Source organism: Petaurus breviceps, unplaced genomic scaffold (genome assembly GCF_028583685.1).
Source record: "Petaurus breviceps papuanus isolate PSGF00001 unplaced genomic scaffold, PetGlider_PUasm1.0 91041, whole genome shotgun sequence".
Taxonomy (NCBI): domain Eukaryota; kingdom Metazoa; phylum Chordata; class Mammalia; order Diprotodontia; family Petauridae; genus Petaurus; species Petaurus breviceps.
Window position 1 is genome coordinate 33902628 of NW_027187400.1, and position 26594 is coordinate 33929221.

The 26594-nt window shown below is 44.0% G+C and overlaps 1 protein-coding gene across 3 annotated transcripts in view; it reads left to right on the plus strand.

The window, feature by feature from the left end:
- Positions 1-1668: 1668 nt before the first annotated feature.
- Positions 1669-26594, plus strand: part of MEGF6 (multiple EGF like domains 6) — a 372060-nt gene continuing 347134 nt past the window's right edge. For all 3 annotated transcript variants that reach the window (XM_069079590.1, XM_069079592.1, XM_069079591.1), the window contains exon 1: positions 1669-2351. In XM_069079590.1, coding sequence (XP_068935691.1) covers positions 2263-2351 — 89 coding nt within the window. In that variant the 5' untranslated portion in view covers positions 1669-2262. The remainder of the gene's footprint in view (positions 2352-26594) is intronic.

Sequence of the window (26594 nt, forward strand, 5' to 3'; positions counted from 1 at the left end):
CCTTCCAGTGCTTGAAGGCAGCTTTTCCTCTTTCCCAAGCTAAACATCTCTGGGGTTCCTTTGACTCTTACTGGATGAACCCATCCTTTCTGACTCTGGTTGCTATCCTCCGGACATTTTTCAACCGATCAAGTGTCATTCCTAAAACATGGTACCCAGAGGTGGATGGGAAAGTTCCCTAGCTGTATACCTGGAAGGGCCCTCAGAGGCCAGCTCCTGTATTTACAGATGAGAAAACACAGAGGCAGGAAAGTGGTTTGCCTGGAGGCACAAGCAGATTCTGTGATTTTGGAGCTAGTCTTCCTGGTAGGAATACATGCTCCAGAAGCTTCTTGCCCAGGGCAGTAGGTAGGGGACCCAGCACCTCTCTAGACCCCAAACTCTGCTTCTCTTTAATGGAATCTGTGACTGAGTTTGCTTTTTTTTTTTTTGACTGCCTTTCCTAATTTACTCTAACATCATGTTATATATTACAGCTATCTGCCTGTGTCTTATCTTTCTCCTGCTGTGAATTCCAAGAGGGCAGGGACCACATTTTATCTAAGCGCAGCTAACTCCTCCAGGGCCAAGCACAGTTTAACTGATGTTTGTTGAATGAGGTCTTTAAAAGTCATGCAGTGTATCTGAAAGACAGATATAAATGACTGTTGATTTACCTATGGTTTTAGACTGGCTGGGTGAACTGCCATTGTCAGAGATTACTGACACCTGGATTTGGGACCCATCAATCAAAACATTTATTAAGTGACTTCTGTGTGTTTGGCATTGGTGATACAAAGACAAAAATCTAACAGTCTCTGCGCTCACTCAAGGTGCAGAAGGCTCAGCTCCGTCTGAACTGTCCAGCCGGTCCAACCTTTCTCCTCCTTAAAAAACCAACAGCACCCCAAAACTGATTTAAAAGGAGAGGAATTAATAAACTAGAAACAGACTTCTGGCTTGTAGTATGTGCATCTGCTCTGGCCCAGGCTATTATAATGTCTGTTGCAGGTGGGGCTCCCCTCTTCCTCCCTGCCTCCCCACCCCCCAGCTGCAAGTTGCCAAGAAAGTCAGAACAGAAACAATCACAAAAATGCCTATGGTGTACTTGGCTTTGAATCGCATTTGTGATATGGGAAAGAGAAAGAAATGGGATTTTTTTTTGGGGGGGGTGGGAGAAGCCACCAGTAAAGGGGCAGCCAGGGGTCAGGTTGAGCTGTGGAAGGGATAGGAAACCTCTGAGATTAGAGGGTCTGTGTTCCAAGGTTCTCTTTCCATAACAGACCACAATTTCTCAGTACCCTTGAATGTGGAGAGAGGAACCATTCTGGTTTTTGTCTAAAGGGGGAAAGTGGGTGATAGGAAGGCAGGTGAGATGGGACTGGTCGGTTTCTTCCTGGAGGCAGATGGCTCTGGGGTCTGCAGGCCACTTTCAGTGCCTTTGCCAAACCTTACATCGCTTCTGTAACTAACCGCCTGCTTCGTGTGAGTGAGGTGGGGGTGGGGGTGAAAGCAGGATGCTTTGCTTTTTTCTCTCCAGTCTGCTGGCCTGGGCACAGCTCTTCCACTACTAAATGGTTGTCAGCTTCTAGTCGACCTGCAGACAAGCTGCAGAGGTTGGGGGTGGGCGGGTGCCCCAGGCTCCCTGAAATTTGAGGGTGGGGTGGGGCTGGGGGTGTGGCCAAACCTACTGCCTCCACTATCGGGGTGAGTAGCAAAGTGAAGGAGGCAGCCAGATGGTGCACTGAGGGTTAATGGGAACCTCTCTCTGACTCTGGTGGGAGTAGCGCCTTTTATCGGGGGCGGATCTCGGCGCGCAGGTCTCCGGAGTACGCCCCCCACCCCAATCTCTCTTAAAGGGCTGGCGGCAAGCGGCTGCTTGTGTTTGCGTCTCCGGTGGCCAGCCGGGACGTCCTCACCTGCAGCCCAGAGGCGTTGGCCGCCTCTTCTGAGCCAGGGCCCCAGAAATTCCGTCCCGATACTGGCTCGGAAGGGTTGCCGCTGAAGTCGGTGAGAGGTGGCCCTGTGTACTGCCCGAGCAAGTCCCCTGTGGAGCGGGCACTGCGCGCCGGTCCTCCGCCAGTGCGCCCAGCTCAACAGACGCGCCTCAGGCCAGCGGCGCACGTGGAGGCTCCCGGTTCCCCCCAAACTCGGAGATCTCGCTGTAAGACCTGGCCAGAGGAAGCAAGAAGGTGGGTGGGATGCCTGCCTTCTAGAGGAGCCCAAACTTCCTGGAGCGAGCCCGGAGGACCCGGAGCATCCCCTTAACCCGAGGGGGCAACCATGGAGTTACCCGCCCCTGTCGTGGCCCTGGCCCTGCTACTGGCCGCAGCGACTCCTCTGTCCTCAGGAAGCCAGCTTCAGCCCTTCATGTGAGTAGGAACCGGGCAGAGGTAGAGGTGGGGGGTTCGGGAGCCGAGATCGGCTTGGGGCAGGAGCTGGACTAGGAGCCAGTGCGCCCCGCCTCTGTCGCGTTACCGGCTACTCGGTTTTCCTCGAGGGCAGCACTATGCCGTCCTTCGTTCCTGGGCCCTAGGGAGGAGGGGGTGCTCCCTGACTCTCCAGCCAGGGGAGGAGTTGGGATCTGAGGTAGAGTTGGCTGGGGGAGGGCGCGCCCCCCTGCTGGAAGCCCAGTGGTCCGGGGGCACAGCTCTCGGCTCTTGAGTTCCGTAGCCCCTGGGAAGGCGGCGGCTACTCCCGGCCCCACTCGGACAGGGGTCGCCCAGCGCCGAGGGAAGCGAACCCAGAAAAGTTTGGCCTCTCCGTTCGCACGAAGAACAACGGGCTTTTTTCGTCTGCCCTAGTAGCAGCGGGGAGAGACAGGGCTTCAGCCTTGGCTCGCTCGCTCTCCTGGGATATGTTGGGGTTCACGTCCTCCTCTGCTGCTGGGCCCCTTCCCCTGTTTCCTCGGTCTGCCCCTAGTTTGTCTACTGCGGCATCCAGCCTAGGGATTGGGGGGCGGGTTGAGTGTGTGAATGCTATGCCCTTGTCCTGGCATTCGGCGGGAGCTCGGAGGGCTCAGTCAGCTCTCCCGTGGATGGTGTGCATACTTTAAAACACAAACTGCAGGAGAGCTCTGACCCTCCGCCACTGCTCCCCCTCCTCCAACCCCCAGCGAGTCGGAGCTGGGGTTGGGGAGTGAGGACCTGGGAGCACGGAAGGGGTTGCAGAGTGACTCCAGACTCAGACTCCTTGCGCTGGACCCCCCCCCCCTTCACAACCCGACTTCCCTCTCCCCCCACGCCTTGGCTTGGGGGATGCAAACCCTGAAAGGGAAGAATTGCCGTCTTCCTTCATCCTATTTGCCGCGGTTCCCCTGACGATTCGGCTGTGCCTTTGCAAGTGGCTTCATTGTCAAACGGTTACACTTTAGGTACGGTTGCTGGGGCTGAGCCTAGAGATGGGATTCAGCGGCCCCGTGAGCAGGAAGAGCAGCGACAGGGTGCTGAATGGGAGAATTGAATTTAGCCAGATGACCCGCAGGAGGCCTGGCTGGCAGGCCTCCCCAAACCCCGAGCCCTTGTGGAGAGGTTACCTCTCATGCTGGCCCGGCCACTTCCTCCCAGCCTTTCCATGTTGGACACATCCGTGGCCTCAGTGGCAGGCAGACCTTTCAAGAAGTCCCAGAGGGAGGGTTCCAGCCAGACCCCCTCCTTAAAGGGAAGCTGCTTGGTGGAAAGAAGAAAGAGCTCGTCCCGGAGTGCCGGAGGGACCTGAGTTCCTCTGCCATTTAACAGGAACCATCCATTTGGAGCTGGGAGGGACCCCTCCCCTCATTTCACAAATGAGGAAACTGAGGTTTCTGCAGAGAGAGTCACTTGTTCAAGGTCACACAAATCTTAGCTCAGTGCTGACCCATAGGCACTTAATAAATGTTTTTCTGTTTGACTTAAGTTGTCAAGCAGCAGTGTGGTGGATTAGAAGGAATGACCTTTGACTCCAAATGTAGCCCACTCTCCACAGCCTCCTTTCTATTCCCCATCAAATCACTGACCCTCTAGGTTTTCAGTCTCTAGAATTGTAAAATGGGATGATACCAGTACTCTCTATTCTTCTAATGTTGTGTGAGTGAAAATGATGTGCAATTTTTAAAGTGCTATATAAAAGTATTATTTAGAACAATTGGGCATCTTGAGGAAAGACTCATTGAATGGCTTTGGAGTGAGAGAACCTGGTTCAGATGCCAGCTCTTACCTACTACCTACCTTTGTGGCCTCCTGCAGATTGGTGCTGGTGGTCCTCAGTTCTTCAGTTGCCCAGTGAGGGAAGCTGACTTTTTCAGTGGTGTCAAAGTGAGAGAACCTGGTTCAGATGCCAGCTTTTACCTACTACCTACCTTTGTGGCCTCCTGCAGATTGGTGCTGGTGGTCCTCAGTTCTTCAGTTGCCCAATGAGGGAGGCTGACTTTTTCAGTGGTGTCAAACCCCCAAAGAAGCAGGTGCCACTAAATTGTACATAAGGATACTCAGGGACCACACATTGACTTAGAAAACCAGACATGTTTGTATGTCTTTAAAAAAATTAATACATCAATACATTAATGCTAGATGGAAACTATATTTTAATCTGACTTGGGTGCCCCTGGGAGTGTTGTTGGCTTGAGTGTTTGATGCCTCTGAACTGGAAGACCAGTAAGGTTATACCAATCCTAAATCTCATGATGTCTGCTACTAACAGCACTTATTGCTTGGGGAGGGCATTTGTCTGCCCTTCCTCTTGACCAGCTTTCTTAATGGTCCTGGTACTAAGAGACAAGGACAGGGGAGGTGACAAATTTGACCCCGATTGTCCTATTCTGGGATGATTGTCACTCAGTGGGATCCCTGGGAAGAGAATAGGGAAGGTCTTCAGGAGGGAAAGGTTTTGGCCTGAAAGGGTTTTGATTAAACACAGAATGGTCCAGGTGCTGGGGGAGGGCACTTCCAGAACCCTCACTAAGTTTAATTTCATCTATATGCTTGAGAGAAGATCGAATCATGAGATTATAGATCTAGGGCTGGAAATGACTTTAAAGGCATCCTAGGGTCTAAAGTTATTCTAGAGTTTCCTCATCTGTAAAATGGGGAGGAGAGTTAGTCTAGAATACGATTCTCCCCATTTTACAGATTAGCAGACTGAGACAGAGAAGCAAAGTGAGTTGCTTGAGGTCACAGAGGTTACTAATGGTTGTACTGGGATTTGATTGCTGCTCATCCGATTCTAAGTCTTTGACTGATGCCTGAATTCCAAACTCGAGGACAAAGGAGTTAATGCCAGATCTGGAGAGGTTCATTTCTTAAGATTACTGATCACAGACCTGGCCTCATAAAAGGAAATAGGCAGAATAAGGCTGCTGGGGACTCAGCCTTAGGGTTGACTATACAAACACATGTCTCCCACTGCCATATCCTTCTTAGGCTGCCATTGTTTGGGGGTCTAGGGGAAGGAGAAAGAAGACTAGCTAATATGTCTATGATTTTTTAAGGCTTGCAAAGTGCTTTACATGTATTATCTCATTTGATCTTCACAATGACCCTCTGAGCTAGGAGGTCCCTTTAATAGATGAGGAAATAAAGATTGGGAAAAGCTAACTTTTTCATATAACAACAAATAGCAGGTTTGTTACAGAAGTCTTAGAAAAGTAATTACAATCTCACGGTTTTAAAAGGATAATTCCTTGGAGCTCTGAGCCCTAAGTTTCTGGACAATCCACTTCTCATCCTTTCTGGAAACAGAGCCCCACAGCTTCAGCTGCCCTCCATTGAGGGAATTACTTTATGGGTCTCTGCTGGAACCTTCTTCCTGCTCTAGGTGGTTACAGTGGGTCTATCAAGAAATACTTCTTCTCTGTGCCCCCAAGTGGGATGAATTTACTTGGAATGTCACTGAAATCCCAATTTGAAAAGATTCCCTTTTGGAAACTGGAAGTAAATGTTCTTGAGGGGATCCTTGGCCAACTTTCTGCCTTATTTTTTCTTCCCACTCCTACCTCGAAAGCTTTCTGTAAAAGGAGTCATCATATCCTAGCTTTAGAACTGAAAGGGACCTCAGAGGTCACCTAATCCCATCCCTCCCATCATTTTATATATGATATATATTGAGGCCCACGGTGGCTAATGACTTGCCCAGGATCACAGAAATAGTAAGATCAGAAGAACATTATACATACCGTGTTTCCCCGATAACAAGACACTGTCTTATTAATTTTTTTGGACAGAAAAACACCAGAGGGCTTATTTTCAGGGGAGGGCTTATTTTAATGAACATTGACAGCAATTTTAATAAACAGGTAAATGTGAACAAAAAAATGTACCTTTATTCAATAATGAATTCAATAAAGAACAGGATGATGCACTCACTGCTGCAGCTCTGATTGGATGCAGCTCGGAGTGCGGCGTGCGTTTCACCTGGGGGGGGCGGGACGGTGCATACAGAGGGTACCGTAATGTAGCGTGTAGCACAGGGGATCACCTTCACTACAGTAGCAATCTCAATAGGGCTTATTTTCTGGGGAGGGCTTGTTTTAGAGGAATCGTACACAGTAAGGGGAGGGCTTATTTTCGGGATAGGTCTTATTATCGGGGAAACACGGTAGTAACAGCAATATTGTATGATAATCTACTGCGAATAAACTTAGCCATTCTCAGTGATACAGTGATCCAAGACAATTCCAAAGGACTCATGAAAAATGCTATCTACCTCCAGAGAAAGACTTGGAGTCTGAATGCAGATGGAAGCAAAGTGTTTTTCACTTTTTTTGTGTTTTATTTTCTTTTGGTTTATTTCTTCTTTCACAACATGACTAATATGGAAATATATTTTACATGATTGCATATATAACCAATATCAAATTGCTTACTGTCTTAGGGAGGGAAGGAGAAAATTTGGAGCTCAAAAAAAAAAAGAATGTTAAAAATGTAAAAAAATGTAAAAAAAAAAAAGAATGTTAAAAATTGTCTTTACGTGTAATTGGGAAAAAAACAAAATGCTATTAAAAAAGAAGAAAAATAAGGTTCATGAACCCCCGGTTAATAAGGACCTCTTGCTTTCAAGGATCTGAGAAGGAGCAGTTTGAATGGATTTTGAATGGATTTAAGGGACTTAGGACTTTGAAAATTAAATAGCTCGGTTGATTTTTTTTTTTTTTTTTGCTTTTGGAGGGCAATTGGAGTTAAGTGACTTGCCCAAAGTCACACGGCTAGTAAGTGTCTGAGGCCAGATTTGAACTCAGGTCCTCCTGATTCCAGGGCTGGTGCTCTATTTACTGTGCCACCTAGCCGCCCCCCCCCCCCAATTCATTTCTATCCATCCCATTGCCTCTGCTGCTTTCCATCTCCTCCCATATTAATAATCTTCCTCCCCTTCACCTCTGCTTGTGTAAAGTCTATGGCTCCTTCCAAGTCTCGGTTAAGTCTCACCTTCTCGGTGAAGCTTTCTGCCCAGAACTTCTCTCCTCCCTTCATGAGGACCTTTCACTGGGTTTGTCTGTCCCAGCCAATCTCTGACTCTTGTCATTTTTCTGGTAGTGCTCATCATTATCCTCATCATCATGCATGTCTGGAACACTTTAAGCTTGCAAAATACTTTACTTCCAGTGGTCCTGGTAGATAGTTTATTTTCCCCATTTTACAGATAAGGAAACTGAGGTTCAGAGAGGTCATGTGCCTGGCCCAAAGTTACACAGGAATGAATCCAGGTCTAGAATTTGAACTCTGAGTTTACAATATCATCTGATAAACCTCCCTCCCCTCCTCATCCCAGTTCTGCCTCTACAATAGATCAAAAAGGCAGGAAATGGGTGCTCTGTGTGATCTTGGGTACTTTGCTCTACCCCCCCCCCCAGATGCCTTGCACGGATGGGTCTTGTCATACGCTGGGCGTTAAAATGCTCCCCAAATGACTGAATTTGTAGGTTTCTGCTCTGCCAGACTGCAGAGAAGGCTCTCATTAATGCAGGTCCTCATCATCTCCTGCTTCTGCTAGAGCAATAGCTTCCTCATTGGTTTCCCCGATTTCAGGCTCTCCTCTGTCCAATTCATCTTCCTCAGAGCTGTCAAGGAAATCTTCCTAAGGCACAGGTCTGATGCTATTACTCCCCTTGTTCAGGAAACTTCAGAGCCTCCCTAGTGCCTCTAGGATAAAGGAAGGCTCTTCAGCTCAGAATTTAAGGCCCTCTGTGGTCTGGTTCCAATCTATCTTCCCAGCCTTATTTCACATTATTCCGCCTCACACACTTATTTTCCAGCTGTGCCCTAAATGCCATGTATCATCTCCAGCCTCTGAGTATTTGTACAGGTACTCATTATAAATAGTGATTGTTTTCTGTTCTGGCCAGAAATTCTGAGGAGCTTCCCCTCCCCGGATTGATATCTTTGTGATGGTAAATTAGACCATCTTTTTTTTTTTTTCTCAGTTCTTGTGGAGTCCTTAGCCATTGGATGAGCATGACCTCAGACAAACTGAGACATGGGAAGGACCTTAATTTAGAAAGGCCAAGGTCACCCACTCTTTCCTTCCTTCCTTCCTTCCTTCCTTCCTTCCTTCCTTCCTTCCTTCTTTCCTTCCTTCCTTCCTTCCTTCCTTCTTTCCTTCCCTCCCCCTTCTCTATCCACTTTCCTCTTTTCACTGACTTCTATCCCTTTTCTCTATCCCTCTATCCCCTTTTCTCTTATGCATAACCCCTTATATCCTTCCTTCCCTTCTTCCCACTCTACCATTCTTTCCCCTCCCTCCCTCCCTTTTAAAGGCTTGGTTTAGATCTCTCCTCCTCTACAAAACCTTCCTGATTCTCTAGTTGTGAGAGTAAATAGAAGATATAAAAGCTAGATCTGGGGAGGCTCTTGGAATTCATTAAGGTTAAGTGACTTCCCCAAGGTCACTCGGGTAGTAAGTGGCATGGCTGGATTTGAAACCAGAGCCTCTGATGTAAGACTTTTCCCATTGTACCTGCCCAGTACTGGCCCTTCCCTTCCCCCTGCTTGAATTGTCTTGTATTGACTTCTCTGGGTAAACGTTATGTCCCTCAGAAGAATGCAGGAGAGCAGAGGTTGCTTTGTTTTTGCTTTTCTCCCAAGCATATAGTCCAGTGCTTTGTATACAGGAGACTAAATATGTTTTGATATGAAACGGAGTTAAATGAGGCAGACAGAGCCTGGAGATTTCCATTGTGGAGGAAAAAAGGAGACCTTGATTGGGTGGGATCTTGTGACCTTAGAGGGTCTCAGATTTTGCCCTTTCTTTACTCCCAATCCAGTGGTGCAAAAAGGGGGGGGGCTGGGACTTTTCCCTCTCCCTTCCTTCTACTCCTTGGCCTGGCTTCTAGAGATGGGCTGGGCTGACAGACTTTGACCAGTGTCCCTTTCCTGTTCCTCCATTTTATTTAGAAACAGAGTTCCTGAGAATGGCGAGTGGTTTTTGCTTTCAGAGTAGGATCTGGGGCAGGATTTGAACCCAATCCTTCCTGACTTGAAGGTCTGAGCTCTTCATTCAGTCCCACTGTCTCTCTTGCTCATAGATCAAGACCTTAGAGACCATTTAATCTACAACCCTCATCTTACAGACAAAAACTTGTCCCAGTTATAGGTAGTAAGGAATATTTGAACCCAGTGCCTTCAACTCCAAACCTATTACTCTTTCCACGGGACCATGATGGGTCTTCAAGTGTATCCTTGGAAGAATAGGTATCCTTTTCCCAGGGTCCTTATATACATGTGCCTCCCCAGTCAGGGCTAAGCTTGGGATTCTTACCTCTGGAGCCAGCCAGAATACCATCTGTGTACAATGAAGTCCTTGACCAGATTTAGGTTTCCATGGTTATGGTGCTTCTCAGGAAGACAGAGCTCTGTCTTAGATAGCAGCATTTTCTCTCTCTTGGTCCACGAACAGCTCCTGGGATTTTATTTACCAAGGGCTGGTCCCTGGGAGTAGAGGCAGGGGAGATGAGAGACAGGAGATGATTTTACCTTATTTATTTACTTTTTGGTTTTTTCCCTCAATTACATGTAAGCAAATTTTTTTTAGCATTCGTTTTTTAAAAATTTGAGTTGCAAATTCTCTCTCTCCCTCCTTCCCCTCCCCCTTCCTTGAGAAGGCAAGCAATTTGATAGAGATTATACATGTGCAGTCATGCAAAACTTTCCATATTAGCCATGTTGCAAAAGAAAATGCAGACCAAAAACAAACCAAGAATAAGAAAAGAACATTTTTAAAAAGCATGCTTCGTCTGCATTCAGACTTCATCTCTGCAGATGGATAGTGCTTTTTACCATGAGTCCTTCGGAATTATCTTGGATCATTGTATTGCTGAGAATAGCGAAGTCATTCACGGCTGATCATAGGACAATATCATTCTTATTGCTTGTTTACTTTCAACCAGCAAACACTTATCAAGTGTCTTCCCGAAATCTGACGATGTAAGACTCTGCCAGGACAGCACTAAAAATGGGGGCAGGCACCTCGTCGGTCTTTATCATAGGTTGATTTAAAAAAAAAATCAGCAGGACCCTAATAATGGTAATAATTTAATATTTAATTTGAAAAAATTAAATAAATTTAATAATAATTTAAAAATAATAATAAACTTTCAGGTTTTCCCAGAGCCTTAACCCCACGAGCTCATAAGACCATACAAATTTGCATTGAAGTTTTTGGGTCAAATCTGTGATTTCATTGAGTTAAGAGGCTAGCAATGAGGAAAATCCCTCCTTTGCTGCAGGTTCGGACTGCATAGCCAATAAGAGTTGTAAATTGTGGCCAGGGGGCTCTGAGGGATTAAGTGCCATGTGCTATTCACAGAGCTAGTATGTGTCAAAGGAGGGAGGAATCCCAGTCTGAAATTGTGAAGCTGGTGCAACATTGTTGCTTTTGCTTCACCTTTTTAAAAAATGTATTTTATTTTTTCTCCTTTTTTATCTCTTAAAAATGTTATTAACAACTTTAAATGACTATTATTTTAAGTATATCCTTTCCCATTGCCTTCCTTTGTAGCAGTGAAAAACTAAATGAAACAATCTTTCTGGGTCTGACTGTGTAAGTAGTATTCCGCACCCACGGTCCCCTCTTCTTTACTGGCTTATTCTTAATGAATAAAAAGAGTCATACTCTATGAGTATAATAAAAGATAAATAAAAAGGAATATAAGATAAAAAGAAAGAAAGGAGTACAAAGGATAAAGGAAAAGTGTTTCAAAGGTAAATAGCCACTGTAGGTGACATGGGATGGGGTTAAATAATCATCAAATAGGTCGGCTAGGTGTCAAAGTGAATAGAGCACCGACCCTGGAGTCAGGAAGACCTGAGTTCAAATATGACCTCAGACACTTAACATTTACTAGCGGTGTGACCTTGGACAAGTCACTTAACCCCAATTGCCCTGCCTTCTTCCCCCCTCCAAAAAGCAAAAAAAAAAAATCATCAAATAAAATTCTGAATGCAACATAGAGACCTCCATCTGATGTCTTGCATACTAGGGGCTGTTAAATATTTATTGAATTCATTGCATTCCTAAAATCATAGGATCATAGGGTAGAGCTGGAAGGGACCTCAGAAGCCATCTAGTTCCACCCCCTTATTTTACAGATGGGGAAACTGAGGCCTGGGGAGGTTAACCATCTCTCCCAAAGTCATGCAATGGTAAGTATCAGAGGCAAGATTTGAATGCAGCTCTTTTGTGAGTAGGATTTAGCATTAGAAGGGAGTCTTAAAGATCATTCAGTTCAGCCTGGTGTAGCCAAGAGAGACTTGGGGGAGTCAGACCTGGGTCCAGATTGTGCCTCTAACACTTATTAACCACGTGACCTTGGGCAAGTCACAACCTCTCTAAGAATCAGAAAAACAAAGAAACACAAAACAAGGCTAGTACAAACATGTGCTTTAAAAGGGTTGTTGTGAGGATCCAAGGCATCATGACTTTAAAGGATTCTGTTTGTCTCCTCTCTCTCTTTCTGTGGATATACATACATGCATATATGTAAACATTATATGAACGTTATTATTTTATATAAAAGTCATTATTTAACAGATGAGGAAACTGAGGCCCAGAGATTAAGTGACTTGCCCAAATCCCAGTAAGTAGCAACGCTCTGGGTTTCAGCCTAACGTCTCTACTCCAAGGCTGTTTCCTCTATACCCCACCAGTGCTGATGGTGGCAGCTGGCCAATCCTTCCTCTGACTTTTATCCTCCTCCTCCCCCTCCAGACTTCATATTCTCAGCCACTGAGGAAACTGGACTCTTCTGCGTCTTCATTCATAGAGTATGACTCTCTTGTTCTTTCTTTCTGAAGTCCCTGGATGGAAAAGAGGTCTTTAGGGGATGGGAAAGCCCGACTGGCTGGTAATTGTTGTCTCTTTAGGGGGATCTCTGGTTTACCTTGCCTCTAGGTTCACAGGAAGACTGTTAGTTCAGCTATGAGCTAAGCTCCAGTCTGGGGGACCAGATGCTCTGACAGCTGGGAAGAATTCGCCTTCAGATCACATTCCGTTCACTTTACAGTTTGGAACTTGCCCGTTCTCTCCCCATCCCCCCAAATGAAAAGCAGGACTCAATTGTACAGAGCAAAAAGGCCTGGATATCCTGGAGGGGGTTTCTTTTTTTCTTCCTTTTTTTTAAAGATGATATAAATCCTTTAATTTCCCTTTCTCCACAAGGACCCACTTAGATTGGTCAGGTTTACAGCAGTTAGGTTTTCCTTTCATTCCCTGTTTTCCCTCCCCACCACATCCTCCCAATCCTCGAATGGAAAAATCTGTTAGAGTTGGCCTTTGGAGGTGGCGAAAGCTTTCTTGTAGGCTGCCAGGGTAGAAAGTTGGCCCACGTTTCTCTCTCTGTCTTCCCCCTTAAAAGTTGAACTTCATTGGGGGAAGGGAGGGAGCAGCTAGGGGCTCCTTCTGTCAGAGAGATGGGGAAATCGGACCATGTGAACCAAGTGTCTTAGTTTCTTAGGTTTGAGATCTAGAATCCCTTGGAATAGATCTCATCGTTCCCATCCATGAGTCGTTTTAATGTTTCTAAAGTGTTTTATGTATGTTATACCATTTCTGCTTCTCACCATTCAGCCAGGGTGAAGCATTGGGATGATAAAGAAAAGGCCAAAACAGTGCCTGCCCTCAAAGAACTTCCAATCCTTTTGAGGAGACATGTATAGGGGTCCTTATGATACATGTTAAGTCCCCAAGCATTTATTAAACTCTCATCCTGCCAGGGACCATGCTAAACATTTAATTAAGAGAGAAAAGGCAGAAAACATCCCTGTTCCAAGGGGCTCCCATTTTATTTGGGGAGACAACATGTATAGGGGTCCTTTACGATACATGGCAAGTTAGCAAACATTTCTTAAACTCTCATTGTGCTGGGAACCATGCTGAATTAACAGAGAAAAGACAGAAAACTTCCCTTTTCTCAAAGAGCTCCCAATCCATTTGGGGAGATAACATGTATAGACATATATATGCATACATATGTATGTGTGTACAGTTAGTGGCTGTAGCATGCATAGTGGCCACACCCCTGTAACTGCCTTGGCAGACAGGTTAAACCAGGTCAAGGCTAATCAACAGGCTTCAAATCCATTGGTGAATTAGGGGGATTTCTACCCCAAGCATATGAAGACTTCCCCTCCTTGAAATGGGTGATTGAGAACAATTTATTCCAATGGCCCTGAAGATACTGAGGCAGATGCTGTGGAGTGCTGGGAGCTTGGTCAGACATGGAAGACGCCAGGGTCATCCACTGCACCTTGGGCCATCGCTGCTCATCTTGACTTCTGTCCTGCCGCTGGACTTGGATGGCTGTGGAAGAGAGAGTGAGGCTGAAGACTCTTCACAGCTCTGCTTCACTTAAACCCAATTCATTGCAAGTCAAGGCAACACTCTCCTAATGTCATTGGTCCTCTTCGAGAATGAAGGGTGAACAATAGTCAAAAAGCATTTATCAAGGACCTTCTATGTGCCAGGCCTTGTGTTAAGTACTAGGGATACAAAGAAATGTAAAAAAAAATAAACCCAAATCCCAGTCCCTGCTTTCAAGGAGTTGAGACATCAGGCAAACAACGACGTACAAACAAGCACCCGCCAGGATAATTGGAGATAATCAGCAGAGGGAAGGCCCTAGCCTTAAGGGGGATCAGAAATGGCTTCTTGTGATAGTTGGATGATGTTCACTTGTTTCAGTCGTGTCCAACTCTCCATGACCCCATTTGGGGTTTTCTTGGCAAAGATACTGGAATGGTTTGCCATTTCCTTCTCCAACTCATTTTATAGATGAGGAAACTGAGGCAAATGAGGTGAAGTGACTTGCTCAGGGTCACCTAGCTAGTAAGTGTCTGAAGTTGGACTTGAGCTCTGGAAGATGAGTCTCTATCCACTGAGCCACCTAGTTGCTGCCTATCTCTTTTACTGATGAAGAAATTTGAGTCTTAGGACAGTTAATAGGACCAAAGAAACCTTAGCAGTTCAACATTTTCATTTTATAAAGGAAGAAACTTAGCCCATTGTGGGGGGGGGCAGTTACTTAACAAAGGTCATTAGATGGTAAATTAATTTGAAAGAATTTGAAGTCAATTCTTAGATTCTAAATTTCATGCCTTTTCCTTCCATACCACAATGCCCCTTTACCAGTTTATGAGAGGCACCTCTCTACTGAGAGGAGGGAAGTAGTCCCTCTGGAGTCCTTCTTGGTCATCTCATTGGTCAGAGTTTGGGACTCTTTCAGTGCTCTCTTCTTTACGTTATGGGGGTCATCGTGTAACTTTGTTTCTCTGGTTCTGCTTACTTCATTTCAGTTCATGGAGCTCTTCTCTGGGTGACTTAACAGAAGCTGGGTGGGGGTGACTGTGACTATCACCCTTGACTTGTGAGAGCCATTAGGTTCTGAAGCAATGGATCAGGAAGGAGAAAGAAGGGCTTCAGAGTAGACTGAAACGTTGTCACTGGGGAAGATGAAGAACATGGCGCCCACACTGTCATTTCCGGAGCCCTCTGAGTTTTCATGGGTCCTTTGGCAGTTCGCTGTCCTATCCAAGGCACCTTGCGGCTCTTGTGTTTTCGGGCATGTCCTGTCACAAACAAGAATACTGGAACTAAGGGAAGTTTGACGAAATCAAATTGGTCTTTGGGTCTTTTCTAGTTCTCTTGGCTCTGTGTTTCTGTTCAGTTTCTTCATTCCTCTCCCCAAATACACACAGAAAGTCCATGGTATGCTTTCTTTGTTAGGATCAGCACTAGCAGCAAGAAGAATTATTCCTCATGGGGGAAAAATACAAATTCAATTCAACACAGCAAGGATTTATTAAGTGCCTGCCATGTGTTCGGCAAGATAGATACAAAGACAACAATAAAAACAGATTCTGTTCTCAGGGAGCTTGTATTCTACTTGGGGGGGGGGTGGTGGAATGACAAGTTCATAGATAAGTAAATACAAAATGTATAAAACACTTAAAGAAGTTAGTTCAGATTGCGCATTGGAAGATCAAATGCTGAAGCTCAGATACTTCGGCCACATAATGAGAAGGTGGGCCTCACCGGACAAGACCTTGCTGTTTTTGAAAGATTGAAGGCAAAAGGAAAAGGGGATGGCAGAGGATGAGATGGATAGATGGTGTCATGGAAGCAATGCATGTGAGCTTGGACAGACTTCAGGAGGTAGTGGAGGATAGAAAGGCCTCGGGTGCCATGGTCCATGGGGTCATGAGGATTGAATATGACTGAATGAATAAACTACAAAGTAAAATAATTTGAATTCAGGAAGGCAGAGCATTAATGACTGGGGGTGGGGGTGGTGATAAAGGACCTCATACAGGCAGTGGCCCTTGGAAGTGGTTAGAATTTCTCCAAGGTGGAGGTGACAGCAGAGAGAATTCTAGGCACGAGATCGATAGAATGCTTCACTTTTTCTCTGAGCTATTTCGAGAATCCTTTGAGCTCCTTCTGCAGACTAGTAGTAGCCCTGATTGGAGTTTTGCCCAGAGGTGGGGAACTCATGCTTTCCTACTAATTTAAAACATTTTTTCCCTTTTGATATTTTTCTTTGAAAGTTAATAATATATTCAGTTCCTAAATTCAGGGGTTGGCCCCCATATTGGTTCTAAGTTCTAGAGAAAACTTGTCAAACCTTGGGTGGTAACTGTACAGTGTCCCCCTATGTAACTGGAGAGAAAGAGAAGGCTCATTTTTGTTTCTACTACTGTGACCCATGGAGAGAGAAGGGTGTGTGCAGAATGCAGAGGCCTTCCCCAGCTCCAGGTGCTTCTCAGAATTTCCTGCGCAAAAAAGGAAAACACTGAATTCCTAAACAGGTCACATCCTACTTCATATTCTTCCTAGTCCAGTTAATTTTGGCTAGGACTTAACTCCTATCTCTTTAACCCCTGTGATTTAACCTGTCTGTGCCTCAGTTTCCCCTTATAGAAAGTGAGGGATTTGGAACCCATGGTCTGCAAGATTCCTCCCAACTCTTAAGTTCATCCTCCAATGATAAATAACAGCAGCCAACATTTATATAGTGTTGCTATTTATCCAATGATAAATTATAACAACTATCATTTATAGAGTGCTTTAAGATTTACACATACTAACATTAACACCTTACAACAATAGTTCTCCTGTAGCCTCAGTTTCCACATCTATAAAATGGGGATAATAATAGTGCTATTAATTATCCCCATTTTACAGATGTGGAAACAGGCTATGGAAAGAGAAATGACTAACCCAGGGTGACTCTGCTAGGAAATGTCTGAAGCAGGATTCAAACTCTCATGTCCTTGACTCCAAATCTAACAAGGAATCCAATGTACCACTTAGCTGTCTCAAGCAGATTAGCTCCTAGAGCTAATCCTGAGCTCCTCAATCACAGAACTTTGGGAAAGACACAGCATCTAGAGAATTGCTCAGCCAGTCACTGTTGTTGTGTGCTCTGCCATAAAGAGATGGGCCATAATTTGTGCTCTGGGACTGGGGCTCTTCATTCCGTTGGCAGTGCGGGAGACATATGGACCTCTTCTCAGAATGTTGTTTTAAAACTCATAATATCCGAGACAAAGGCAGGACCCACGCTCAGGTCTTCCTGACTTCAGGTAGTCTTCTGGAGGGGACTTGATACTCATCAAATCCAACTCATTCTTGAAAAAGATTTCCCTCCCCTCTGCTCGAAGACCTCCGAGGAAGGGAAGACTCACCACCTCCTGAGGCAGCCCTGTCCACTTGGGGACCGCTGGGATCATTAGGTAGTTTTTCCTGATGTCAAGGCTAATTTACCTTCTTGGCAGCTTCCTCATGTCGTTCCTAAACTGCCCATTGCAACTAAAGAGAACAAGTGTAATCCCCCTTTGTTGTGGCAGGTTTTTAGAAGACAAACACCAGACTTTCTGGATTCTCCAAGCCAGCATTTTGAGCCTCAGGAAGGGATTTCTTTCCACAGGAAAAGTAGCAACTAGGTGTCTCAGTGGACAGAACTCTAAACCTGGATTTAGGAAGACTTGAATTCAAGTCCAGCCTAGGCTACTCATTAACTGTGTAACCTTGGGCACTTAAAAAAATCCACAAAACCCCAACCTATGTCTGCCTCAGTTTCCCATCTGTAAAATGAGAATGATAGTAATACTTACCTTCCAGGGCTGTTGTGAGGGCAAAAGGGTATGTTTGTACAGCATTTTGCAAACCTTCTAAAGCTCTAAACAGCAAAAAAAAGGTCACTGCATTCATCTCTCCACTAAACTTGTTGAGGGATATAGAATACAGTGATGCATTGGAATTCAGCAGAAGTTCAGAGGAATGGTCCTCTTAATGGAAATAGTCTTAACCTTGACATTAGAAGACTTGAGTGTGAATCCTGGCTATGACATTTAGGAACCATGTAACCTCAGACCAGTTATTTCGCTTTTCTGAGGCTGGATTTTTTCCAGGTGTAAAATAGTGCTACCTTCACTACCTAGCTCACAGGTAAGGAAAGGGCTTTGTAAATGATAAAGCACTATATAAACTTAAGTGTTCTGTTGTTAGTAGAGGAGAGAATGGGGAGGTATTTTTGAATCTAATTTAGAATATGGAAATATCATATTTGCTATCATTTGTCAAGTTCAGACTAACACCCCTCAAATTAAATATACAGACACATGCATACATATATATACATATATGTATATTTACATGTAAGTGTGTGTATATACAAAAATTAATCCTGAAACTTTAAAAGTCGAGGGTCTTTAAGTAAAGAAAGGTTCCGATGAGTCTGATCTCCAATTCTTTCCTCTTGTTTAAAAACATGTACCATCTTGCTCTCCACCCCCCACCCTCCCAGTGCTGCTTTGTCAGAATCTCTCCCAGTGCTAATTTGCAATTTTTGAGGATGAGGTGACCCTTTTCTCCAAGGTCAGGTGCTCTTTGTGTGCCCTTGATTCCATTCCCTCCTGTCTCCTCGGAGAGTTTAGCCCTTTGATCATTCTACCTCTGTCTTATCTTCCATCTTTCCCTGTCTACTGGCTCCTTCCTCAGTTTCTGCAAACATACTTCAGTCTCCACCATCCTTATAAAAAAACACAACAAACTTCACTTTATCCTTAAGCTATTGTCCTGTATCTCTTCTTCAATTTCAGGGTCCTTAATCTGGGGTCCACGAACTTAAAATTTTAATAACTATTTCAGTATGATTGATTTCTTTTATTATCCTATACATTTTATTCATTTAAAAACATTATTCTCATAAGGGGTTCACAGGTTTTATCAGACTATCAGAGGGTTCCTAAACCCAAAAAAGAATTAGAATTCCAGTCCTGGAGGGAGTTATCTGCATTCATTGCCTTGATTTTATCATTGCCTACTCATGTCTCAACCTTTTACAATCTGGCTTTTGATCCTACTGATCTACTGAATTACTTTCCCTTAAGCCCCCCCCACCCAGCCCTTTCCTGTCTTTTTATTTCCCCCCCACACTCCCCAGACTCTGTCTGATCCAGAAATACTGGCATCTTTGCTGTTCCTCGAAGGAGAAACTCCAGCTCTTGACTCTGGGCATTTTCACTTCCCAGCCTGGGAATGCTCCCTCTCTTTATCTCTGACTCTTGCCTTCCCTGACTTTCTTCATAATCCTGCAGGAAGCTGTTCCTGATCTCCTTTAGTTCTAGTGCCTTCCCTCTGTTGATTATTTCCAATTTTAGTTGTTTGTATATTGTTTTCCCCAATAGATTGTGAGCTCTTTGAGAGTAGAATCTGCCTATTGTCTTTCTTTGTATGCCTGCTGTTGTTTGTCCTTTGTTCTGGAAGAGGACCAAGACATCAGGGAGGTGATGCCTTGACCTGAAAGTGAATTGGATTTAAGGGAGGCAGGGCTGTGCAAAGTCACCAGTTTCACTTTTTCCTCCAGAGCCATTTGGGTCCAGTGACAAGACATAGATCAGGACAACTGGAGATGTCTCCTTTTGTATTCCTAGTGCTTAGCGAAATGCCTAGCAGGTACTTAGTCAATTTTTATTGACTGACTTTTCAAAGGTAGCCAATGATCTTTTAACCACCCATTCCAATGGCTGTTCCTCAGCATCCATCCTTGATATTTCTTTAATTTTCAAAGCACTACTTACCACCCCTTCCTGGGTGTTGTCCTTTCTTTTGACTTCTGACACTGAATACATGAAAAAGCTTTCTGAAACACTATGTACCAACCTCTGTGCTCAGTACTAGAGGTGGAAAAAGAAAAATTGAGACAGTGCCTACTCATTTTAGGATTTCTTTCAGGTGGTTATTGGTAGATTCTTTCAATTTTTATTTAGCCCTCTCATTCTAGAATATTGGGGGTAGTTTTCCTTTATAATTTCTTGAAATATGTTGTCTTTGCTTGTTCTTTGATTATGGGTTTCAAGTATTACAAAAATTCTTAAATTATTACTCCTCAATCTGTTTTACAGATCAGTTGTATTTCTGATGAGATATTTCATTTTTTTCATTCTTTTGATTTTGTTTTATTGTTTCTTGATGTCTCATAGAGTCATTAACTTCCATTTGCCCAATTCTAATTTTTAAAGAAGTGTTTTCTTCAGTTAACTTTTGTACCTCTTTTTCCATTTGGCCAATTCTGTTTTAAGGTGTTATTTTCATCAGTATTTTTTGTGTCTCTTTTATCAAGCTGTTAATTGTCTTTTCATAATTTTCTTCCCTCATTCTCATTTCTTTACCTAGATTTTCTTCTTCCACTCTTACTTGATTTTGAAAATAATTTTTCAAAGTCTTCCAGAAATTCTCATCGGACTTGTGTCCAATTCATTTTTTTGAGGGGAGGCTTTGCTTATAGCTGTCCAGATAAAATTGTCTTCTTATGAGTTTGTGTCTTGCTCTTCTCTGTCACTATATAAGTTTTTGTGATCAGGTTCTTCTTTTTTGGTTTGATCACTTTTCCAGTCTATTTCTTGACTTTGAACTTGTTTGGCTCTGTTCCTGCTGGGGGTGGAGGACTCTTCCAAATTTCAAGCTTTTTTGCATTGTCATTTTCTGACCTAGTTCTGAGGGTTTGGAAGTTTTTGGTACTTCCAAGGTGGTGTAATCTGAGAAGAGGTGTGGTCATTGCTCTTCTGATCTTTCTTATTTCTTACCCACAAAGGACTCTGATCCCTTGGTGTTGTAATCAGTATGGATTCTTATGGTCTCTGAATTCTTGTGACCAAAAGTGCTCTTCTCTGCCCTTGAACCTAGAAATGGGTATGGAGTTGTCTAATAGCATCCAGTCATGTGTCCAGTGCTAGCAAAGACCTGCAATCTTTTCCTGACGAATTGTCAGGTCCCTTTACCATCTCTAGCCTGAGAGCTCCCGAAGCTGCTGCTGCTACTTCTGTTTTCACCACCTGCTCTCATCACCGGGGTTACATCTTTGTGGGCTCCCCCAAGTGACAAATCTCTTCTTCTGTGATCCCTTATGTCATAAATCACTTCTGTCTTGGGGTAGAAGAATGTCTCACCCTGAACTTTTGTTGGCTCTGCTGCTTCAGAACTCGATTTGTAGTTTTTAAAAACAGGTAGTTTTTTAAAAAGTTATTTAGTGGGGAGTGTTGAGAGAGCTTGGCTGAGTGCTCCCTCTATTTGGCCATATCAACTCTGACAATTCACACTCTCAAGGAACTCATACTCTGATTGGGGGAGAAAACACATTAGGAAGGTAGAAAATAAGCATTTATTAAGTACCTACTATGTACCAGATTCTAAGCTTTTTTCCAAATATTTTCTCCTTTCTCTCACAACAACCCTGGGAGGTACATGCTATTATGATCCCCATTTTGCAATTGAAGAAACAGAGGCAAGGAAAAGTTAAGTAACTTGCCCAAGGCCATACAGATCAATAGCTCTCCGAAGCTGGATTTGAACTCAAGTCTGTATGACTCCAAGCCCAGCCCTCTATCTAGTCTGTTGCCTAGCTGCCACTCAAAAGAAAATTCATCTGTGTGGCAGATAGTAAGGCTGGGTAGTTCTCCATGTCGTTGGAAGTTAGATGAGGGTGAGGTGAGGAGGGTGGTCCCACTGTCAGGGAAGGAGACAGGTCTTCCCTGAGGCACTGTTTGGTGGATGTTCTTTCATCACCAACTCCCTAACTCTTAACTCCCTTGGATTTCCCCCAAAGGGCTGTCCTCAGTCCTGTTATCTCCAAGCTATATACAATGAGAGTTAGGAAGGCCTTGCTTCAAATCCCTCCCTTGACTCTGCCTTAGTTAGGTGACCTTGGACAAGTCATGTAACTCTTTTGACCCTCAATTTCCTCATCTCTGAAAGGGGAACTAGAATTCCCATGATCCGCATCTGGCAGGGTTGTTGAGAGATTCAAATGAAATAATCTGTGAGAAGCATCGGCAAAAATGGAAATCTGCTGCTTATTGTCTGTTATTACTTTGTTGTACGTCGTTGTTTTGTGTTGTATTGTTGTGTCTTGTTATTATTATCTTCTATTAATTATCTATACTATATTTGCCTTGGTAATCTCCTCAGCTTCCACATGCTCACTTCTCATCTCTATGTAAATCACCCTTGGATCTGAGTTCTAATTCTACCTCAGACAAGTATGGGTCTGGGGTGGGGTGGGGTGGTTGGCGTTGGACTAGGTGGGTTCTGAGATCCCTTCAAACTCAGCCAGCGGTCCTCTGACCCTATGATATTGGTCATTTAACCTCTGGGTCTTAGTACCCTCTACTGTACAATGAGGAGGTTGAAAGGCTCCTTCTGCCTCTACATCTGTGATCTCTGTAAAAATGGAGGCTTCAGAGTAAATGATCTCCAAGGTCTCTTCTCCCTCTGCATGAATGATTTTGTGACCCTAGCTTTGTCAATGAGCATTTATTAAATACCTGCTATTAAGTGTTGGACACCATTCTGGGTACTGGAAGCCAAAAGACAGTCCCTGATTTCAAGGGATACCCAACCTACTCTTAATCAGCTCTGGTCCAGCCAGCTGGGGGGGCAGTAGGTTCATATGTATCTGTCTGCTATGGCCAAGTTCAAGAATTGCTGTTGTGGCTCTCATGAAACAGTGGTGGGTGAGTTAAAGGTCAGCAAAGTCCACAGCAGGGTCCTGAGGGTCGTGTCGAGAGAGCCTAGAGATCCTATGTCTTTCATAGACATGGGATGGGTTTTCAGTCCTTTGGAAGGAGCCCTGAGCTGTCCTACTGGTTCATAGACAGAAACAAAATGAATCTGAAATCAACCAGAAAGGGGCTAGTCATTTCCTTAGATAAACTCAGCTAGCTGAGTTCACAGCATTTAGAATTGGGAGAGATCCCAGAAAATACCTTGTATCCTTCTCTTCCAATTTTACAGAGAAGGAAACTGAGGCCCAGAGAGGGAAAGTGCCTTGTTCAGAGTCACACAGCTAGCATGTGGCAGAGATGGGATTTGAACCCAGGCCTTTAGGCTTTGCTTCCACAGCGCTCTGTGAGCACCAATTCCTGATTCTCTATTAACCCTGAACTGTCTATTTACTAAAAAATTTTTATAAAGTTTTATTTCTGCCTTTTGGATATTATTATTATTTCTGGTCCAATTTCCTATCCCCCCCCACACCCAATGGATCCCTCCACTGAAAGAAAGAAAAAGAGCTAAGCAAAAATAGCCAATGTGGCGATTAAGTCTGAGGATGCAGGCAACATTCTGACCCCCTGGTCCCCCACATGAGTCTTCTTGCTGATAAGGCATGTTTCCACCTTAGCTTGGGACCAGGGGCTTAGGAAGTGAAGGATCACTGAGTCTGTGGGAGGGGGCTGTAGTAAGGGAACCCACAGCAATGGAGGCCAAGCTTTATGAGCAAAATGCCCAGCTTGGGGTCTCTAGATGCTTGCAAAAGGATTCAACATTGTATTATTTATTATCAATTTGGAAGCCAAACCATTTGAATCTCCCAGCTAATTAGCTACAGTGCGCTGGCATAAACTCTGCCATTCCCATCCCCTGTGCATTATTGATGGTTTTGTGGAGTTTTCCTTTGTCCAGGTTGCTGACTCATTTGCATTTCCCAAATCGCCTGGCTGGATGGGGTGCCCAACTTACTCAGGCTAGGGATTCAGAAATTGGAAAGGGACATGGAGGGCTTTAATGTAATAGAAATACAAGCGTCAGTCACATGAGCGTCTTGAAGGGGGCTGGTTGTCCTGCCAGAACCATTGGGGCAGGCTAGGGAAGGTGGAGCCCAGAGGTGGGAGGACTATGGGGGCAGGATGCATATGTCGCCAGTAAACAGAATTCGATGTGAAACTTATAGGATTGGATTACAATAGGTCCCTGCCCAAGCTCCACTTAATGACAGTATTTTGGGGCCTCCTGGCTTAGAGTGAATGTCAATGGTAATTGTTTCTCTTTGGAACAGCAACCTTGAGAGGGGCTTGATTTTTTTTTTTTCTAATGAAAGGGGCCATGCCTTGACTCACTTCTTAAAGAGGCCTGTTCACTGATTGGGTATTGCCTCACTCAAAGGGAGAACTTGAAAAGACCTTAGCTTTAAAAGGTCAGGGTCTCCTGTTGCATCCTGGGTCATCTCCAGTCGTCCTGAGGGATCTCTGGTCACTGGACCCAGATGGCTCTGGAGGAGAAAGTGAAGCTGGTCACCTTGCACAGCCCTCCCTCACTCAGATCAAAGTCCACTTCAAGTCATGTCATCATCTCCCTGATGTCATGGCCCTCTTTGAGAATGAAGGACAAACACATCTCATTTATTGTTTTGAGTAACTTTTTCTTTATTCAAGGAAGGGTTTCTTTGGGAAGAGTAGGACAAAAGATGACATTCCACTTTTAATTCTTATCCAACTGCCATGGAAAAAGACCTGACTTTGTATTGAAACAAACGTTTCTCTCATGTGACGCTTTTAGTGAAGCATTGGGCTATTTTAAATACATGGCCTGTGGGACATGCTAGTGTCACCTGGCCAAGCCCTCCCAAGCCTCCCTGATAGTCAGTTCATCTATATTATGTTTTCTCCCTAATTAGAATGTAAGTTTCTAAAGGGCAGGAGCTGGTTCACTTTTGTCTTTGTGTCTCTGGGGGCTTAGCACAGTGTCTGATCCACAAGCAAGTGTTTGTAGATTGAGAAATGCCAGAGAAAGAGAACAGGAAAAAGCCCATGCACAATGCTTATGTGTCCCAAAGAGACTTATTAGAGGATAATTTTACAGCTGGCTAGGATGGGGTGGAATGCTATGATCCTCTAGATATATGTTGAGATTGGGGATGGGGAGAGCTGCCTTCAAAACGGCTTCTCATTTTTCCCTTTTGTATAGGAAAAGTCCCATCTCCGATGGGCCCACTACAGATGTTCTTCTCTGCCCTCCCCCTTTTTCTAGGTTGCTGATTGGTGCAGAGCCAGGTTTTATCCATTATCTCTGCCTTCAGATCTGTTCTGGGATCTTTCAGTACAATAATTAGTTGAGGGACATGAGAGCATGGGATTAGAATGTTCTCTCATTTACTCAAGGGTGGCCAGCAAGGGGAATGTGGGGAGTCTTATCTATAATCCCAGTTGTGGTGGGGCATTTGGGCGCAAACAGATGCTATCCAAGAAGTTATGCTTGGGGGAGACAGAAGGGGAGATCTCAGCTGGCTTCAGGAGTGCAAGCAAGAAGCAATCGAAACCATATAGGTAGCCAATTAGTATGGGCATGAGTATTCTCAGGAATTTCTGCCTCTGAACTCCTCAGCTAGTATCAGAAGGATGGCCTTGGGTTGTTCTCTCTATACAGGATCAAAGGCCTCTGATGGAAAGTGATTATGTCTTTCCCCTTGGGATTTCTACATTCACAATGCTAACTCATATTCTATTGGGGAAGGGTGAATAAACTTCCAATAAGCAGAAATCCTCCTAAGGAAAGGCCTTCATTATGAATACAGCTGTGTCTAACTCTGAGTATACCTATATTTTCTATCGAATGAAACCAGTTTATTTGCTTTCCCCAGAAGAAGGAAGGCCTTTGTAGTTATTCAGTTCTAAGCAGCACATTTATGTTTACATAAGCAAGTCTACCTGGGATAGATTTTTCAAAACACTTAATAATATTTTATTTTTTTCCCATTACATGTAATGATTGTTTAAGGATATTCTGTCTCTAGGGCATCTTGGGCAAATTCTTTCTTCTGACTGGGTCTTACTTTCCTTCCTTGGAAACTGAAGAGGCTTGGTCTAGATGGTCACTAAGCTCCCTTCACATTCTAAGGTTTATATACATCAAGAGAGAGGGTCCTAAAAGCTGCCCACCAAATTCTATGAATCTGCTTCCTCATTGGCAGAATGGGGATAATCATAACACCTACCTCACAAGGGTTATTGTGAGGGTCAAATGAGATGACTTGTAAACCATTTTGCAAACCTGAAAGTGCTATGTAAATGCTAGATGTTTATCATCATCATGATTATTGTTATTATTGGAATACGTTTTAGGTAGGGGTTAGACTAGAAGGCTCAGGAGACCCCTTCTGATCCTGTGATTCTGTAAGAGGAGGTGTTGGAGCTAGGTCCTGCCAAATATGCTCCCATTTTTCCTTCATGAGATCATAGATTTTAAGCTGGAAACAGCTTTAGAGATACAGTTATCCCTTCCACATTGTGACTTTCTCCATCAGTATATTGTGGATTGTCATAAGAAATGAAATGGGAATTTTCAGGAGTTTTGCAGAAGTTGCAGATAACACAGAAGAACTTTAGAAACTCAGAAATGCATAAAATATATGCATAATAACATATTTTATGTTTTAATACCATAATAATTCAAACTTCTCTGGTACAAAGGGAAGGTCAAATTTTTTTACATGGATTTTCTAGATCATGGGGGCACTGTATACCTAACCCCTGCAATGTGGAAGAGATAATTGTAGTCTACTGTAAACCTTAATTTTTTTTCAACAAATGAAGAAACCAAACCCCAAAGAGATCATTTGCTACAACCTGTACACATAGCTTATCAGCTCTGAAGTCTTTATGTTTTCTAACTTACATATTTCTCCTTTAATTTCAGAAATTTCTTCTTTTGATGCATCTTTGGGGTTTGTTGATTTGTTGACTTATTTTTCCCTTGTACAATTAGCAAGAATTGAATACAAGTTTTCTGACTGCATTAATTTTTTTCCATTGTATCACATTGGTATAGTTGAGGAAAACAAATCCATATGTTGGCTGTATCTGAAAATTTATGTCTCA